General features: G+C 59.6%; 1 protein-coding gene across 1 annotated transcript; it reads left to right on the top strand.

The window, feature by feature from the left end:
* Nucleotides 1-14,938: 14,938 nt before the first annotated feature.
* Nucleotides 14,939-17,798, top strand: ANKRD9 (ankyrin repeat domain 9). The gene is made up of 3 exons (XM_036111231.2): nucleotides 14,939-15,180; nucleotides 16,116-16,205; nucleotides 16,692-17,798. The coding sequence occupies exon 3, from the start codon at nucleotides 16,748-16,750 to the stop codon at nucleotides 17,696-17,698; it is 951 nt and encodes a 316-aa protein (XP_035967124.2). The 5' UTR covers nucleotides 14,939-15,180; nucleotides 16,116-16,205; nucleotides 16,692-16,747; the 3' UTR covers nucleotides 17,699-17,798.
* Nucleotides 17,799-19,444: the final 1,646 nt, after the last annotated feature.

The following is a 19,444-nucleotide window of genomic DNA, read 5'->3' as shown; positions in this document are numbered from 1 at the left end:
GTCCTCCCAAAGTTGCTTATGCCCTGGAGCCAGGGGGCTTGGTGAGTCAGTGGTCTTGGAAAGGATGACCCACCAGGTCACTCCTTAGATGTTATCTGTTGTGCTGGAAAACTCCAAAGAAGTCGCTAAGTCCTTGACCTTTATAAGGAAGACATACATTATCTGTTCTGGGGGGTGCGGGTGTGAGGTAGGGGTGTAGGTCCTAGCAAGAGTAGAGGCAGCAAAAACAGTCTCCCGGGGGTCCCTGCAGGTGCCCTTTCTCCCCACCCCACTCTTCTACCTTTCCTCTGTGCTGTCCAGGCCCCTGGCCTCTCTGGGCTTCAGTTCTGCCTTCCGGCCCTGCCTGCCTCCCTCCCACACTGCTGGGGCTCAGAGATAACAGATGAGCAGGACCCTGGCACAGGAGGCTGGCATTCATATGGCCAATCTGGGGGGCTTGAGAGGCAGCCACGAATGACCCCCTCGCTGACCTGTTCCTGTTCCAGGGGACTTGGCCTTTCATTTGGTGAGTCATCATGAAGCTTGTCACAAGGTAGGTTGGTCCTTTCTCCCCAAAGGGGCTGATGGAACATAACCTTCTCGAACTTTACCACCCATTTTTTCCTAAATTGTGGGGGCCAATGAACCCAGAAGACGGGACCTGCTGCCAGCACAAAATCCCTCGGTTTACTGAAGAATCCCTGTGGGGGTGGTGCTCTGCCCCTTTAATAGGGGAATGAAGTAATGATGTTGAGTAATGCAGAAGTAAGATTTGACGCATTCACTTGCTTCCCCGCCTCCCACCCCACATGTCTGAGTCAACCTGGTGCTCTGGAAGCTGACCCATGTCTGTCCTGTGGCGACTCTCCCCCACCACACACTCCTTGTTGAGAAAGTTGTAGGAGAGCGTGAGTTCTGGGGTCAGAGTGACCGGTTTCCAGTTGTGGCCCCAATGCTCTGTGGCCCTGGGCGTGTCACTCAACCTCTCTGAGCCTCCATTTCCTCTCTGCTTTCACTCCCCAGTGAAGCCAATATGGGGATGGGGTTTGGGGTAGGGACAGTGCTCAGTATGCTGTTTCCTTCCGTGGCACAGAGCAGCCCCCCCAGAACCTTCAAGTGGATCTGCTGACGGGCTCCGCGGGGGGCAGGGGCATCATGTCAGTCAGGAACCGCCTCGGGCAGACTCAGGAGCCTGGAAAAGTGGTTACTGAGGCCAGCCTGGGCGGTGCCAATCCTCCAGCCCCTGCTTCCAGGAAGAGGAGCCTCGGGGAAGGAGTGCTGCCTGCTGTGAAACTTCTCTCCAGGGGCAGGTCCCCTCCGCACCTCCTGGTGCCCTGACTTCCAGGCCCCTCAGCCCGCTGCTTAGGACCGAGGGCCGCATTAAATAAGAACTCCCCTGCTCCGTCCCCTCAGCCCCTGGCTCCCCCCATTCTACTTTCTGTCTCTGTGAATTTGACGACTCCATGTATCTCATATGAGTGGAATCATGCAGGATTCGTCCTTCTGACTGGGCAGCATCATGCCCTCCAGGTTCATCCATGTTGTAGCCTATGTCAGCGTTTCCTTACTTTTTTTTTTTTAAGATTTTATTTATTTGACACAGACAAAGCGAGAGAGGGAACACAAGCAGGGGGAGTGGGAGAGGGAGAAGCAGGCTTTTTAAGATTTTTATTTATTTGAGAGGGAGAGCGTGCGTGTGTGTGTGTGTGTGTGTGCAAGAGAGAGTGAAAGAGAGAGAACAAGCACAGAGGGAGAGGGAGCCCGATGTGGGGCTCGATCCCAGGACCCTGGGATCATGACCTGAGCCGAAGGCAGACGCTTAACGACTGAGCCACCCAGGCACCCCAACATTTCCTTAACTTTTTAAGACTGAGTGGTAGTCCATTGTGTGGATAGACTACATTTTGTTTATCCATTCATCTGGGTTTTTAAATTTTTAATTTATCATTATTTTTAAAGATTTTATTTATCTACTTGACAGAGAAAGCCAGAGAGCACGAGCAGGGGAAGAGGCAGGCAGGGGGAGAGAGAGAAGCAGACTCCCCGCTGAGCAGGGAGCCCCATGCGGGGCTCGATCCCAGGACCCTGGGATCATGATCTGAGCCGAAGGCAGATGCTTAACGACTGAGCCACCCAGGTGCCCCTCATCTGGTTTTTTACAGATTTTATTTTTTAATATTTTATTTATTTGAGAGAGAGACAGAGATAGCAAGAGAGAGCGCGAGCAGGGATGAGAGGGAAAAGCAGACTCCCCGCTGAGCACAGGATCCGAAGGCAGACGCTTAACCGACTGAGCCACCCAGGCGCCCCCACATCTGGTTATTTTTAAGATTTATTTGAGAGAGAGAGAGAAGCCAAGGAGGGGCGGAGGTAAAGGGAGATAGAGAATCTTATTTATTTATTTTTTTAAGATTTTTTTATTTATTTGAGACAGAGAGAGAGAGAGCATGAGTGGAGGGAGGCAGAAGGAGAGGGAGAAGCAGATTCCCGATGAGCAGGGAGCCCGATGCAGGCTCGATCCCAGGACCCTGGGATCAGGACCTGAGCCGAAGGCAGACACCTAACGAGTGAATCACCCAGGTGCCCGAGAATCTTAATTTTAAGCAGGCTCCAGCTGCTTGAAATCGGGGCTCGAGCTCATCACCCTGAGATCACGACCTGAGGTGAAATCAAGAGTCGGACACTTAACCGACTGAGCCACCAGGCGCCCCAATCCATTCACCTGTTGACGGACACCGGGTTTTCCCACCTTCTGCCCACCGTGCACGACGCCGCCATGAACATGGTGTGCAGATGAGGACCACTACCTCGGCGGTGGCGACTTCACGTCACCACATCCCCTGGAGTAAACAAGCGCACGGCCCGTGGGCAGCTGAAGGGATCCGGCTGATTCAAGGACACCGTCCAAGGTTGACGGTGGAGGGCCGCATGGGCCTGGGTACGGCTTGGGTCTGGGAACGTCTCAAGTGGGCCAAGCGGATGCCTGCCCCAGGCCTCGCTCCCGGCCTCTCCCTCTCCGAGGCCCCGCCGGCCCCGCCCCTGCCTGCCCTCATCGCCCTCCCCGGGCCTGAGCGGGACCCAGCAACGCCAGAAGCCGCAGCTACCCCTCAAGTCCCTCCGCATTTATTCAGACTCGGGTCCCAGGGAGGCATCGGATTGGCTCCGCTCTCACCAGGCCGTTCCTGATTGGTCACTGGTCAGTCTATGGACGGGCTCACCCTGGTCAGGTGTCCATGCCTGGTCCAATCAGCGGTGGGGCCTGTGGTTCCCCCAGGGGTCGGTGGGCGGGCTGACGCCCCTCTCCTGGGGCTTGTCCTGCGCACCTGCTGTTTAACCGCGTCCCCTGGTGGGGGGGGGGCTGCCGGGAGGGGGGAACCTGGAGGGCCCCAGGCCGGCTGGAGGGTGAGGGTCAAGGTCTGAGCTGACTGACCTCTGAATCCCAAGCTTGACCATAACCAAGGGTAGTAGGTGGTTTGGGGAGCAGTCCTGCCTCTGGGCTGGGCCTCCCAGGTGCCCCTTCTAGCAAGGCACCTGAGTCTTGGCGTCTGGGGAGTTGGTTGGTGTGGGGATAGGAATAGGGGGGTGTTTTTTGGAGGGGGGGCTGTCCCAGGCTCTCCCCAGACACTGCTCTTCTCCTGGGCAGCGCCCTCCTGCCAGCGCCCCTTTTCTCACTCAGGGAGCCCCCACAGTGAGGACTTCAGCTCCTGTGCTGTTTCTGACCTGGCCTCAAGTGCTAGGGTGTCCTCTTTGGGGTCCAGGTCTCAGCACAGACTCCTCAGTAGTGAGTGCGCACAGGGGCCTGGGGGTATCCCGGCCCTTTGGCTGCAGGCTCAGGTCAGTGTGACCCTGTCCCCGCGCGGGGCGGGCGCTGGGGGTGCTGTTCCCAGGCACACACGCTGTCTACTTCTCCCAGGGGATCTTCCCTCCCTGAAGTGTCTGCCAGGGGGCTGGGCCCCACCCCCACAGAGGAGCGTCTCTAATTGTCCGGGACTAATTGTGTGCTTCACCTGTGCATCTGGGCGAGGCCTCCCCTGGGCCCTGGGCTTGTTATTGGAAGGAAACGGATTTCCCCAGTTTGGGAGAATGCAGACTTCGGGGGTGAACCTATTGTGGTTCGGAGCATTTATCATTCACCACAGGCCTCATTCCCTCGAGGAGAGTTTGCTGTAAACAACTCAGAGGGCACCCCTCCCACCCAGCAGGGGCTCCTGACCTAAGGGACTCAGGTGGCACCCTGCAAACTACACAGGCCCCAAGGGTTTGGGGCAAAAACCTGGAAGGCTCAGGCTGCCCCCAGCACCAGGGGGCTCTCAGCTGAGCCGCAGGCCACCCCCTAGGCCTAGGCCTCCATCCTTTCTCTTCTTAAGAACTATACTGATATATATATATAATAATTATTATTATTTTTAGTAGGCTCCACACCCAGGGTGGAGCCCAACCTGAGGCTTGAAGTCACCATCCTGAGATCAAGACCTGAGCTGAGATCAAGAGTTGGACACTTAACCAACAGAGCCACCCAGGCGCCCCTATTGATGTATAATTTATAACCAGGACACGCCCCCAGTTGTAAGGGCATAGGTCAGTGCTTTTCAGTAAAGGTATGGAGGCTTCAGCACAGTCCGGGTTAGACCATTCCACCTCCCATGCGAAGTTCCTTGTGCCTCTGCAGCCAGTCCCTGCTCCCACCCCCAGCCCCAGGCAATCACTCACCTGATCTCTGAGTCTCTGGATTTGCCTCTTCCCTACACTTCAAGGTCACGGAACCTTACAATATGTAGTCTTTTGTGTTTGGTTTCTTACTTTTTAAAAAAACTTTCTTTTATTGTGATAACAACACCCTCTTAACACAATTTTCAGTGTACAATACATTCGTGTGGACTACAGGTGTGTTCGGCTTCTTGTCCTTATCATCATGTGTTTGAGGTTTATCCCCGTGGCATGTATCAGGTGTTCATTCCTTTCTGTTGCTGGATAATTTTCCATGGTGTGGATACACCACACTTTCTTGATCCATTCCGTGTGAACATGTGCTTCCATTTTTTAAAAAAAAAAGATTTTATTTATTTGACAGAGCGCGCGAGAGAACACAAGCAGGGGGAGTGGGAGAGGGAGAAGCAGGCTCCCCGCTGAGCAGGGAGCCCGATGCGGGGCTCAATCCTAGGACCCCGAGATCATGACCTGAGCCAAAGGCAGACGCCTAACCGACTGAGCCCCCCAGGCGCCCCTTTAACTTGCATTCCCAATGACTGGAACATCTTCTCATGTATTTGTTGATCCGCTATGTATCTTCCTCAGGGAAGTGTCTTTTCAAATCTTTTACCCTTTTAAAAATTGGGTCATGGGGCACCTGACTGGCTCAGTCGGTGGAGCGTGGGACTCTTGATCTTGAGGTTGTAAGTTCAAGCCCTACGGTGGGTGTAGAGATTACTTAAAAATAAAATCTAAAAAAAAAAAAAAAAATGGGTCATGTGTCTTATTAAGTTCCAAGAATTCTTCATATACTCTGGATAGATATGTGATTTGCAACTATTCTAGCTCAGTTTGTGGTATCACTGGTATCTTTTGAAGTGCAAATGTTTTTAATTTTTATAAAGTCCATTTTATCAATTTTTTCTTTTATAGGAAAAAAAATAAAATATCTAAGACCTCTTTGCCTAACGCCAAAGCCATGAAGATTATCTCCCAAGCTCCTCCTTGAATTTACCTTATTTTCCCTTACCCCCCCACTTCCTAGGCCTGACCGTTCTACTTCCTCAGCTTTTTCTTCTCCCACTCAGGCACCCCACTTTTGTCTCCTTTTAACAGTTTTTTTGTTTTGTTTAATTGTTTGTTTTTTAAGTAGGCTCCCCACAAGTGTGGAGCCCAGTGCGGGGTTTGAACTCACAACCCTGAGATTAAGACCTGAGCTGAGACCAAGAGTCGGACATTTAACGGACTGAGCCACCCAGGCGCCCCTGGTTTTTTTTTTTTAATTCTTATATCAAATCATACCCCACAGGGGCAGGGCTGTTTCTCTGTTTTGATCACTGGTGAGTCCCAAGTGCCGAGAGCAGTGTCTGGCGTACAATAGGTGCTCAGTAGATGTATGTTGGGTTCAGTCATATTGTTCCTTGGGGGGCGCTGCATCGCATTTGGGAGAAAAGTCCAGCTGCATTATCGAGGCCTACAAGGCCTGACATGATCTGGCCCTGCGCGCCCTGCCCCCTTGCCCACTCCTGTCCTGCCCACTGGGTCTTCCCTCCGGCCCTCAAGTGTGCCAAGCTTACTCCCAAATCAGGGCCTTTGCTATAACTGGGCCCTCTGTCTGGAATTCACTTCCCTCCACATTCCTCAGGTCTGACGCCTGTCCACCAGAGCTCTGCCTAAATGTCACCTTCTTTGAGAAGTCCTCCCTGGCCACCTCATCTAAAGCAGCTGCCCCGTCCACCATGTCCCATCCCACTATCACATCGCTCTGCTTTCACTGTCCACAGAGCACAATCTCCAATCAGAAAATTCCCAGTTAGTGTCTTTACATAGTGGTCGGTTATCCTCCAGGCTCCGTGGGCTGCAGGACAGGAGCAGGGAGGAGAACGGAGCTCCTGCCCCTCTTTGGTCAAGCCCTTTTTCCTCCAGGAGCCCTCCTTGGTTATTCCAGCCCCTGGAGGTTCACCGTCTCCTCTGACTTCTTTGCTTTCCCACTGCGGTAAGCTGCGACTTCAGGGGTGCCCGATGGACCACGCTTCCTGATAGTGATGGCACTTGCAAAGTCTCATTCCACACTGACTCTGGGCTTGGCCATGTCCCTTGTTCGGGCCAGCAAAATGTGAGCAACTGAGATGGAAGTAGAGGTTTGATAAGCTCTTGCACTGGGGCTTGTTCTCAGTGGAAGCTGGCTGACATGCTGTGGGAAAGGCCAGGTTAGCACCTGGAGAGGCCACGGAGGGCCAAAGGATCTGGGGTGACAGCCCGTGCTGGGAGCGAGCTGAACTCCCGGCTGACAGCACACATCAGCTGCAGCCGCAGGTGAAACCACTGTGGATGTTTCGCGCCAGCTGAGCCTCCGGCTAATTGTAGCTGCATACATGAGCTCAGCTGAGGTCACATAAAGCAAAAGAACCAACCAGCAGGTCCAGAGAATTGTGAGAAATAAGGACTCATTGCTGTTTCAAGCCACTGTTGTGGGCTGTTTGTTACACCGCGGTAGGTAGCTGATACACCCGTAGAAGGCTCACTTGTCCTCGGGGTTCGCTCTCCTCCTCACTCACTGTCCATCACTCTTGAAGGTGGGCAGTTCTCCCAAGCACCCCCCTCCCAGGCCTTACTGACCTGTCTCCTCGCCAGTCCTGTCCTGTGTTCCCTCCACAGTGGGCGTCAAGAAAAGCCTAGGACTTTAGTAACACTTGGCAAGGCCCTCCCCACCCTCAAGTACCGCAGCTCTCCATTGGGCAAGGGGAGGCAGAGTAAGGAAAGGCTTCAGTGGGCTCCCCAAGGCGTGTCCTGGGGGAGGGGGTCCCCGCAGTGGGAGCAAAGGACAGCCTTGGGACACAGTAACACAAGAGGTGGCCCAGCAGGTCACAAGGGATGGCGGGGATCCCCCCGGCCACTTCCCAGCTGTGCGCCCTGTGGCCCGCGAGCTCCTCAGAGCGCTCTCGTCTCGGTGTCTGCATCTGTCTATGACATGGGCCGGGCATGTTGAACCCTGGGCCTGCTTGGCACTCGAGAGGCTCATAAAAGTGCACCTGGGGAGGGCGAGGAAAGGGGCCAGTGTTGTGGGTCAGGGAAGCCCCTGGGGGGCGCATTCAGGCCGCTGGCTGGCTGGGCTACATTCCAGGTGGCGGGCACAGCTAGTGCGAAGGTATGTTCCCTGGGGGGCAGCTGAGGCTGGGCCCGGGGCCACTGCGGCCTGCAGGCCATGGGGGTGCAGAGGCCGGGCTGGCGGCCTTGAGGCTGACTCCCGGTGGGGGCTGGGGGCAGCGCTCGGCCTCACTTCCCAGACCCGGAAACTGAAGCGCCCCTCGGCCTCTTCCGCTCCGGAGAGCCGCCCTCCCCACGCGGCGGCCCGCGGGGTCCGAGGGCTCCCGGGCGGGGGAGGGGCGGGGAGAGGAAACCCGTTCCCCTCCTTCCCCCGCACCCGGCTTCTCGCCCCTCCTCGCGGGACAATCCGCTCCGCCCCCTACGCCCCGGGACTTCCGATTGGCGAGTCAGGGCAGCGGCCGGCCCGAGCCCCGCCCACGAGGAGGGGGAGGGGCCGATACCGGGGGGCGGAGGGGGCGGGGGGGGCGGAGGGGGCGGAGGGGGCGGAGCGGGCGAGCCCGGTGCTCCAAGGGCAGCAGAGAGCCGCAGGCGTAGAGTGGGCATGATCGTGGCTATTTCATAGCGAAGACTGAGACCCAGAGGCTTGCGGAGGCCACGTAGCGAGTGGCGAGCGGGGTGAGGTGTCGGGGGTGGAGACCCAAGCCCGCGGACCCCGCCGCCGGGTAAGGGCGCTCAGATGTCCTTGCCCCCGGGCGACCTGGCGCCGCACCCTCGCTGGGCCCGGGACCGGCTGCAGGCTGCGAAGACGCGCGCGGCCGCCAGGGGACGGTGTCGGCCCGCGCTGGGCGCTGGGGGCGCTGGTAGGACGGGACCGCACCCCGGCTTGCTCTTGTCCCCTGCGCGTTCGGGGAAACTGAGGCCGAGCCCACACTGGCTCCGGCCAGTGCCTGGCCCCCTGCCCAAGGCCGCGGGGAACCAACTTCCCAAGCCTTGCACCCGATGGCTGCCACAAATCGAGTCAACGTCCCGGTCCCTCCATGCACCTGCTTTGGCCCCCTGCCGGGTGGCGCCACCTCCCTGAACTTGTTTCCCCTCGAGTCACTACAGAGAAAGGGTTTCTTCGGACGCAGGGATCCAGGCTCCCACGGCTTGGGGGCCTTGGGAAGGGGGAGTGTTCCCACGCTCAGCTGGCACACAGGGGCCAGTGTTACTAAGTGAGCTGGGTGACCTGGGCCAGGCCCTGCCCTACGGCCTCAGTGTCCCCTTCTGCCTCACTTCACTGCAAGCCAGAACTCTTTACCCATGACGGGTTAGTGGAAAATAAGGCGGAAGGCTCAGACAATGGGGGGCTGTGCTTGTCCCCATGGCCCCCGGTGTGCAGCGTCCAGCCAGTCGGTGCCCCAGTCCGGAGGGCTTAGCCAGATACCTCTTGACCCTTAGGGGGCACCGACACTCTCAAGGTCACACAGACACGCGGCTGTACTGTGCCCTTCGTGTGGGGGGTGGGGGGCTGGGGGAGGAAGCAAGCTCAACCTTCAGCCTTCCCCACTGCTTTCTTTGCTTGCCAACTCCCCCTCCTGTCACCTCCGTCCCCAGGGCTGGACCTAGCCTCCACCTGAGGAGCCAGCTCTGTGTCCTTCAGTCTGCACTTGGGCTGGGCCTCTGCTGCAAGCTCGGGCTGTGCTTAGGGTTTCCTAGCGGCAGGGACTCTGGTGCAGCCTGGATGAATCATGTACTTCCTGCTCCCAGCCCTCCAGGGCGCCTCAGGCATCAGGACCTGCCCACACTACCCACAGCCAACCAGGCCTGCTAGGCTCCCAGCCCTGCCTGCTTCCCCCACACTGGGGCGCCCTGACCCCACCCACCCACCCACCCAACTCCTTCTCCACTTAGTCATCAGCATTTATGGGGCGCCTACGGCCCCTCCCTGTGGTCTGACAGAGAAGAACCCGCAGGAGTGCAGGACAGTGTGGTGGGGACCCAGAGAGGCTGGGGGAGCTCCTTCAGTCAGGCGACACCTGAAATGAGGATGTGCAGACCTCTGGGTACCAGCTGTCCAGGCCCGTGGGAACCGCATGAGCTAGGCCCCAGGGACCTGAGCAAGGACGGCCAAGGTTCCCAGTGGAATGTGAGGGGGTCCGGCCTTGAGGCAGAACAGGGGTTTTAGTCGGAGATGGGCAGCATCTTTAAGCCAAGAGGCTCTGAGCCGAAGAGGGCCCCAGCTGACATGGCTTTGACAGGATCCCTCTCAGGCTGGAGGAGGCTGGGGCTGAGAATGGAGCCACGAGAGTGGGGGGCAGCCTGGACCTGGGAGGTGGGGTGGAGCAGTGCAGACTGGTGGGGTCAGAGTGTTTGGACACGGAGCCCACAGGACATGATGATGACACGGGCTGCATGTGACTCCTCCTCATCTCAGGTAACCTCCTCCTCCTGGAAGCCTCTCTTGCCCACTCACCTCTGGTGCTCAGAACACGCTCCAAGCGCCCGTTTTTGGGTAATGAGTGAAGCTGCTTAGAAGTGCTGGCTGACTGCCCGACTCCCCTGGCCAGGGAGGGAGGGGCCCTGACCCACTACCCCAGCCTGCGTGGGAGGCCTCCCTTCTGTGAGTGGGAGAGACTTCCAGGAGGAGGGGCCTCAGCTTTCATCAGCTCTCACAAAGGAGTCTGAAACCCCAGGGGGGCTTGGAACTCACGAAACCAAAGCCTTCCCTTCTTGGGACGAGATGAAGCTTATTGGTTCCACCTCTGTGAGCAAAGCCCTATCCCTTGAGCCTCATTTTCCCTACCTGTGAAGTGGGCTGACAATCCAATCTACCTTACTGGGCAAGCAGTGACATAACGGCCATGAGACAGCATTCGGCCAATGGAAACTGCCTCTTTAAAAACTTACCTTGGGGCGCCTGGCTGGCTTAGTCAGTCAAGCATGTAACTCTTGACCTCAGGGTCATGAGTTCAAGCCCCATGTTGGGGGCAGAGATTAGTTAAAAAAAAAAAAAAAAAAAGCGTACCTTAAATACACAAGTAATATCTGAGTATGTACCCCTTGCGAAAGATTCAAACCACAAAGAAGGTACAGAGAATAAAAACGAAAAGGGTCCCTTTCTCCTTTTTGCTGATTCTCTCCCCAGGAGGCACTGCTGGTGAGAGATCAGTGTGTGGCTTCCAGCATTTTTCAAACAATATGTATGCTCTTTCTTTCCACAGTTTTATGTTGGGATATTTAAAAACGAATCCTGGCAGCTCAGGTGTTGGGGCTAGCTCTGTGCCACGCAGAGCTGTGCCCTGTGAGAGCTCGGGTTCCCTCAGGACGGCTGTCTGTGGCTGAGGGCATTCCTCTCTCCACTTGACAGACGAGGAGCTCAGGCTCTGTGTTCTTGCCGGTGGCCCCATAACACTGGTATGTGCATCAGTCATTACAGTTATGCCGGGACCACAGGCACTGTCCCAGGTAAAGACTCTCAAGAGTCGGGACCTTCTCAAGGGATGGGCCCTGCCTCCGACTGGCCTCCGGCCAAACGAGAATTCACCAGCTCATTTAATGAGAAAGCCCGAGATGCAGCACGGCCGGACCAGAGATCCTACAGGGGCCCAGGGGTGCATGGGAACTGTCTCACGGGAGGGGGGGCTGCGGGGGACGGGAGAGCGCAGTCTCGGGCATGAGGGAGTTGGTCCCTAGGCTCAGGCTCCCACAGCCTCCTCAAACCCAGCAGGGGCACAGGGAGTGGCTGCTGTGTGGCAAAAACTAGAGCTGGGAAGGGTGAATCCTGATTATTTTAGCCATTCATCTTTGGATGGTCACCTAGGTGGTTTCCAGGTTGTCACTGTTAAAAACGCAGCAGGCACACTACTTCCTTCTTGCCTGTAGTCACCTGAATTCTTCTCAAAGGTTTAACTCTGAAGTAGTTAGACATAAGATATGACATTCAGTCTAAATTCTTTAATAAAACTTGAAAGGAGTAAGCAAGTGAACAGAAACCACGTGGAACTTGTTGGCATGTGGGCCAGTACTTATCTGGGATGAGATGCCTACCCCTCCCATTGCTGGACCCAAGTGCATCTCCCCTGCTGGGGGGCCCTCGGAGGTGCCTTCCCCTCCTCTGCCTGAGAGCGAGGGCCTGATTCTTCACCCTGCTATATGTTTGCTGATTTCTTACAAAGCTAAAGACCTTCATGTGTTTATTGGCCGCTTTGTGAATTGCCTATTCATGTCCCTCGCCCATTTTCCTCCTGGGTTAGTCTTTCTCACTGGATTGCCGGAGATGTTTACACCTTCTGAGTGTCAGTCTTTCACTACGCATGTTGGACTCTTTGGTTCCCAGGATATCACTTGTCTTCCCTTGGTTTTATCCTATCTTTGGTCCATATTGGCATCTCAAGCAAGCCTTGAAAGACCGGTTGGATGGCATGGAGAGTTCTGTGGGAGAGCTTGAACCCTCAAGTACAAGTGGGGACAAGCCCAGCCATCCAAGGGGAGAAGCTGGAGGGGCAGGAGAGAGCACCCATGGAACGGGCCCTTGGAGGCCAGGTGGGCTGTGGCCCAGCACAGCCAGGTGAAGTCCAGGACCCAGGTGAGGTGGGGGCAGGGGGTAGGAGGTCCCCATCCTCTTTCCTGGTCCTGGCCATTTCACATACTGGCCTTGCCCAATCCTGCCCTTCCTTTTGAGATCTGAAAATCCACCTGATTCATTTCACAGATAAGAGGTGGAATTACTCAGCCTAAGTCCCCACAGCTGGTGAGTAGCTGATTAGAACCCAGCATGTTTGGCACCAGCCTCCTCCCCCAGGAAGCTCCCTGCCCTCCGCCCTCTACCTGTAGCACACACCCTGAACTGGGCTCCAAGGCCCTCACTGACTCTGCTTCCCTGCCTGGGCACACCCAGATGCCCTATGGGACAAGCTCTCCCGGGAGAGCAGAGTAGGTTGGGGGTTGGGTTCCAGAGGGAACACAAAAGGGTCAAAAGTCAAACCCCATACCAAGAAGGCAGTCCCCACACCCCAGGTCTCCTCAGTCTCTCCATCGTCCACCCACTCCCTTCTGCCCCTGCCACCCTTCACCCCCTTTGAGGCCATCCTTCCCTTCCTGAGGGAAGCTGCCCCTTTGCACCCTGTTCACGCTGTTCCTGAAGCAGTCTGGCATAAGAAGGGTCTGTGGAGGGTCACACCCTACCTTGGCACTTCCTCCCTGGGTCTGGGCCCCAGCATGGCCCCCAGGTAGGCACAGGCAGGACGTTCACAGCTAGCACTGCTGGGAGACCACACATGTGCCCAGGCACAGGGGACAGCTCCCACCAGCAGAAAATGCCTCAGCGACCCAGAGCCACCCAGAGCGGCATGTCCCCCTCCCCCTGAGGATGAGTCTAAAAGGAACGTTGGGAGAAGAGAGCAAGCCGCTGGTAGAGAGGGCTGACCGGTGCCGTGGCAGCCAGCCTTACGTTAGCCACCACCGTGGGAGAGACCCAGGGCTGGGCTGGGGGTAGGACGGTCACGCAGGCCTTCAGGCTTATCCATCTGTTACCTCTTAAACTGGACCATGGCTCCCAGGCATTCATTATGATTATTTTTGTATGCCTGAAATATTTCACTAACCAACTGACTTCCAAACCCCTTCCGCCTTCACTTCCAGATCCTCAGGACAAACCCGAGCTCCTTGCCCCAGCACCCAAAGCCCGGCCCCTCCCGGTGGACCTTTGCAGCCTCCCTCTGCCGCTCCCAGACCTTTGCTCCAGCTGTGGCTCCCAGGCCCCACCTGGTCTTTCTGGTTAATGCATGGGCACAGGAAGCTTCTACGTGGTAGAGAAATGAGATCAGAGGGACTTTTAGAAAGATGCCTTTAGGAATCCCAGTGAGGAGGGCAAGTTGAAGGGTGAGGCGAGGAGCATGGAGAGGTGGAGAGAGACCTGCCCTGAGGCCAGCTGCACACCCTGGCACCCACACACGCTGCCCTCACATCCTCAGTCCATCGGTAGTCATGGAGATGGAACTCTAGCCCTGGAAGAATGAGGACAAGGAAGCAAGGAGGCTCGAGCCTTGAGCCCCAGGTAGGTTACCTGAGGCACCACATCCCTAGGATGTCTCCCAGGGTCTGGGGGCTCCAAAAGGCCAATCGTCAACCCCAGGATCTCCATTCAGTTCCCGCCCCCAGTCATACTCAGAGATGCCAGAATGGGAAAGCTAGGACAAAATGCAGGGAAACTGGGGCCCAGAGAGGTCAGCAGGGGAGAGCTGAGGTGAGGCAGGTGGATCCCAGATCCCTGGGGCCAATGACCTAGTTTCTTTAAACCTGGTGGTGGCCACGGACCCCCTGAGAGCTTCAGTGCAGGCCTATGAGACCACAGCCCGCCTAGGTGGGGCAGGGCTTCCGGTGCGGTATGTGGTGAGGTATCAGCGTGACCTTGGGCGCCTGCCTGTGTGGCACCCCAAACCTTGGACCCTTTGTGAAGAGGCTGGGGTAGCGGGGTCCAATCCCCCACAAATGTCTGAAGAAAAGTAGGGGAAGCACCTGGTTTCCCTGCTGGCTGCTCCTCACTTGGAGGCCACCTCCCCGTGAGCCTCAATCTCCTGGCCTGTGAATTGGGGGTCATAACTCCCACCACAGCCAGTTGTGAAAATGAAGAGAAATCAGTTATGTTTGGCACGGGGACTGGCACACAGAGCGCGCTCATGAATAGCTGTCGGCATCCATTCACCGGTTCCCTGGGAACGTCAGCCCAGAGCCGGGGCTCCCGATGCCCCGACCCCGGCCGGGCAGAAGGCAGTTCTGGGGCCCTTAGGGGTCACAGCTCTGCCTCTTGACCCCTCCATGTAGAGCCGGGAAAACAGTCCCGGAGGTCTCCCTCAAGGTCATAGAGGGTCAGTGCAAAGGGGAGGTGGAATACCACTCCCGGGGTGACGAGGACGGCACTGTCCGTGGAGCCGGGGCGCCTACGCGCGCGCCCAGACTCGCATCGAGAGCGGGCCCCAGTCGTCCTCCCGGGCCCCGGCCGCCGGGAGCGTTTCCTCGCCAGAGGCTCGGGTTTCCAGGAGCCCCGCCCCGTGTCCGCCCGCGTCCGCCCGCCCCCCGCGCGCCCTCAAGTTTCTCCCAACTTTTCCGCGGGTCCTGCCGGGCGCCCCGCCCACCGGCTGGTGACGTAACAATGGTGCAGCGTAGCGACCAATGAGCGGCGACGGGGTCCAGCAGTGCGGGCCAATGGCGGCGGCGGACGGTCCCGCGGTCCTGCCGGGCCGGGGCCGCACTGCGCCGCCCGCCGCCCGCTGCCCGCCAGCCCGCCCGTCGCCGGCGCCGCCGCCCAGCTATCGGGCCGCGGCGGCTCAGACCGCGGCTGCGGCGGGCGCGGGCGGCGGCGGCTCCCTTCCTCCCGCCCGTCTTGGGACCTTCGCCTGCGCGCCTACCCGCGGGGGAACAGTGCGCGCTCCGGCCCTCAGCGGGGACTGGGACGTCAGGTCCCCGGCCCCGCCGCTCCCCACGGTGAGTCCCCCCTTCCCCCGGCCCGCTCGGCGCGCAGCCCCCGCCCCGGGCGGTCTCCCCTGGCCACCGCCCCCTCGTGTCCCCTGGACACATGCACACGCAGGTGCAGCCCTCACTGCACTGGCCACCGGTCGGCAAACACCCTGGCCTAGCCCCCCGCGACCCGCGGCCGCCGGGAGGGGACGGGGAGGAGCTGGCCCCGGGCACACGACCCAGCCCTCGGTGGCCCAACCCCCCATTCACGGAGCCGCGGCCGTGACTCGCTGCCCAGTGACGTGGGGCGGCCCAACTTTACGTAACCCGCCTGGCGCCCCACGGGTATCGACACGGGGTACATACACCTGGGGCGCAGAGTCCCAGGCTTGGGGGTTTTTCCGGTCATGGTGCCCCCCGGAAGAGCGCTGTGGCTGCAGCCCACCCCCACCGTGCCCGTCTCTGTAACTTAGTTACCCAGTGTGTGTGGACGCGGCCTGTCCGCTGACCCAGCCCCCTGTGACCAAGGGCTTACCCTTGAGGGAAAGCAGTGGGGAGCTTGAACCAGGGTCAGGGGTCAGAGGCCAGGGCTCAGGTTGGGGCTGGGGGCTCAGAGGGCAAGGTCAAGCTGGGCTCCCTGTGGGTTGGGGATCCCCCCACTTCTGGAATGAGCCCAAAACGGGAGGGACGAAATCTGGGTTGTAGGCCTGGCTGTACCATGACCTGCTGACTGACCTTGGACAAGCTTGCCCCTTGCTGGAAAATGGGATGACAGGACCTGCTTCATCTAGTAGTTGGGAAGATCAAGAGAAGTAGCAGGCCTGGAGGGGATTTGCTGTGAAGAGTTGAGCTCACGTTTCTAGGTTGCTGGAAGCCAGGGTTGCTGATATCCAGCAAACATCATCCCCCCATCTCACCCTGCTGGGGCTCAGCGTGCATTCCTCCCATCCCCTTTCTTACAGATGAGGAAGTTGAGGCTCAGAGAAGGAAACTGGTAACACTCACGTCCTGTGATCGCCTGTGATCGCCTGTGATCGCAGTCCAGGAACCAGGTAGGTCTGGAACTCTGACCCTGCCTGGCATGGATGGGGGGGAGGCTCTAGGGGCCCCTATCTGTGGTCAGGGGTCAGAGGAATAGGGTCATGGTTAGGAGGGGCTTGGCCCTGCTGAAGATGTGGATTACAACATTTTACCACTGCCCCCCCCCCCCCCCCCCCCGTCTTTTCTGTTTGGGGTTGGAAGTACCTAGTCGGCCAGGTCACCGGGTCCCTGGGCTGGAGGAAGGGGGGAGGTCGTCTTTCAGGGTGGCCTTGAGTGTGGGTGGGGCTGTGGAGGTAGGGGGCAGGGAAGGGCATCTCTAGCACAGGTGCCAGAGAACAAGACACAAAAAGGTTGGGAGATCAGGTGCAGCTCGATCAAGGATGTGGGAGGTGGTTCAGGGCCTAGGAGAGAAGGGAGCTGTGGAGAGCAGCTGGAGCTCCCTGGCGGGTGGGCTGTGGGAGCCTCGCCCGAGCCTCACCGCGATCTCCTCCCCGCAGGTGGCCAGCCGCGAGGCCCATGCCGTGAGGCCCGGAGGTGCCCCGCCGCCACCAGCATGCCTTGGGATGCAAGGCGGCCCGGGGGCGGCGCGGACGGCGGGCCCGAGGGCGCGGGCGCGGCGCGCTCCCAGGCGCAGAAGCAGTGTCGCAAGTCGTCGTTCGCCTTCTACCAGGCCGTTCGCGACCTGCTGCCCGTGTGGCTGCTCGAGGACATGCGCGCCAGCGAGGCCTTCCACTGGGACGAGCGCGGCCGCGCCGCCGCCTACTCGCCCTCCGAGGCGCTGCTCTACGCGCTCGTGCACGACCACCAGGCGTACGCGCACTACCTGCTGGCCACGTTCCCGCGCCGCGCGCTCGCGCCGCCCAGCGCCGGCTTCCGCTGCTGCGCCGCGCCCGGGCCGCACGTGGCGCTGGCCGTGCGCTACAACCGCGTGGGCATCCTGCGCCGCATCCTGCGCACCGTGCGCGACTTCCCGGCCGAGGAGCGCGCGCGCGTGCTCGACCGGCGCGGCTGCACCCGCGTGGAGGGCGGCGGCACGGCGCTGCACGTGGCCTGCGAGCTGGCGCGCCCCGAGTGCCTCTTCCTGCTGCTCGGCCACGGCGCGTCGCCCGGCCTGCGCGACGGCGGCGGCCTGACGCCGCTGGAGCTGCTGCTGCGCCAGCTGGGCCGCGACGCCGGGGCCGCCAGCGCCGCCGCCGGGACGCCCGCCGCGCCCGGGGAGCCGCGCCCGCGCCGCCTGCTGCTGCTCGACCTGCTGGCGCTGTACGCGCCCGCCGGCGCCGCCGGTCCCGCCCGCCGAGAGCTGCTGGGCGACCGGGCGCGCTGGCAGCGGCTGCTGGGCGAGGACAAGTTCCAGTGGCTGGCGGGCCTGGCGCCGCCGTCGCTCTTCGTGCGCGCCATGCAGGTGCTGGTCACCGCCATCTCGCCCGGACGCTTCCCCGAGGCCCTGGACGAGCTGCCGCTGCCGCCCTTCCTGCAGCCGCTGGACCTCACGGGCAAGGGCTAGCCCCTGGGGGGGGGGGGGCCGTCCCCCTGGGCGCAGGATTTTTGGAAAATCTATTTTTCAGAGCGTTGTACCCGGCACTTTACATATATTGATCTCTGTACAGGAGAGTCCGCTCCGTATGTTGCGCGCGTTGCGGGCTGGGCCAGGCTGGGGAGGTGGCCCCAGCTGCAGGTTTCCTGGGTCTGGCTGAGCTCCGCTCCCACTTCCCTCCCCTTTGTGCAAGGTTTAGGGGTCGTGCGACCCTGTAGAGTCAGGCCCTACGCTCCACTAGCTTCCCAGCCACCGAGGTCGGTGAGGGCCAGCCTCCCATCTTGATCTAGAGCCTCCAGGACTAAGTGTCCCAGAGGGAGTGACCGCTGAGCTGAGCACAGGAATTGGGCAGGGGCAGGGGGTGTGGACTGACGGGCCTAAGCGCGGGCACAGCGTGTGCAGAGGCCGAGAGAGCAGGTCCTGTGAAACCCTAGGAGGACTTCCTCCGTGCGGTAGGCACGTGGGGCCGTCGCAGACCGCCGTGGGGGCCGAGGAGGGCGGGAAGGCCTGCTGTGCTGGTGCCCCCTGCCCCTCCGCGGGTGTCCTTGTGACCCCCCCGCCAATACCGGTGTAGCCCAGCTTGGGCTTGGCTTGTCCCTGTCCCTCCTTTTGCTCTTTCCTGACGAGTAGCAGGCACCTAGTCCTGGGGCTCCTGCTTCTCGTCTCTGCTGTGAAACCCCCGGCCCCTTGCTCCACCCTGTCAGGTGGGATTAGGTGTCCTGACCACCGTCCAGCCCTGGTGTGGGCTCCCGTGTACCCCCGGCCCAGCCCCCAGCGGTTGTCAGGTGGAGCCTGTGGGTACGACGGGGAGGCTGGAGCACCTGGTGGGCACGGGCTCCTGGCCCAGCCCGTGGAGCTGGCTTCTGCCGGAAGGTTCTGAAGATGACCTGTTAACAGATGTACCACTGCCCTTCAGGGCGAAGGGACTGGCTGAACAGCTGGGTCCGTGCCCTGAGGAGCCTTGAGGCCAGGGAGGATGGCCAGGCGGCCCTGCCCAGGGAATTCCACTGGGCTATGAAATTCAACCTGCGCCGGCCGGGGCTGGAGGGCCACGATGTGCTGCCAGAAGCAGAAGGCTAAAGGTCTGCCCGATGGTGGGAGGAGGGGAGAATGGAGGGGTGCACGGCCGGGGGCTGATCCTAGACTGCAGGTGGGAGTGAGGGCTCCTCCCTTCTGCTATGTGTCCTGTGGGCCAGTTAAGTAGCTTCTCTGAACGTGGACACTTGGGGGCAATGGATGCTAACCTCTCTCCCAGCTCAAAACTTGGGGATCAGGAGCGTCTGGTTCCTTTAGACAGTCCCAGGTCTTCATGTCAGCGATGCCATTGTCGGGGGCAGGGCTGGTTGCCTTTGGGGGTGGATGAAGGTGGAGACAGAGTAGCTCAGAGTAGCAGGTGGCTTGGGGGTCGTGGGCCTGTGGAGGCGTTGGGGAACCCTTGGTGCCTGGAGCCACCAGCAGCCTCTGCCTAGAAAGCCCAACAGGGAGCCTGGGCCTACAGTCGTCCCGTCATGTCTCCCCAGGCCCAGCTCTGTCCTCGGTGGATCAACCCCCCTGGGCCCCTCTTCCCTTCCACTCTACACCTACAGCTAACCCCTTTGAGGCCCCTGGGCTGGGACTGGGGTGATGCAGAGGTGCAGCTGCCCTGCCTTGGGGCTCCCTGGGAGGCCATGGAAGGGGCACCCCACAGAACCCATTGTCAGGCAAGCAGGAGGCAGG

The sequence above is a fragment of the Halichoerus grypus genome, chromosome 8 (genome assembly GCF_964656455.1).
Source record: "Halichoerus grypus chromosome 8, mHalGry1.hap1.1, whole genome shotgun sequence".
Lineage (NCBI taxonomy): Eukaryota > Metazoa > Chordata > Mammalia > Carnivora > Phocidae > Halichoerus > Halichoerus grypus.
The sequence above is the reverse complement of the archived record's forward strand: the minus strand, read 5'-3'. Positions and strand labels throughout refer to the sequence as shown.

Excerpts from the sequence above, each read along its gene's own strand:
- ANKRD9 (XM_036111231.2), top strand. The coding sequence starts at position 16,748 with ATGCCTTGGGATGCAAGGCGGCCCGGGGGCGGCGCGGACGGCGGGCCC.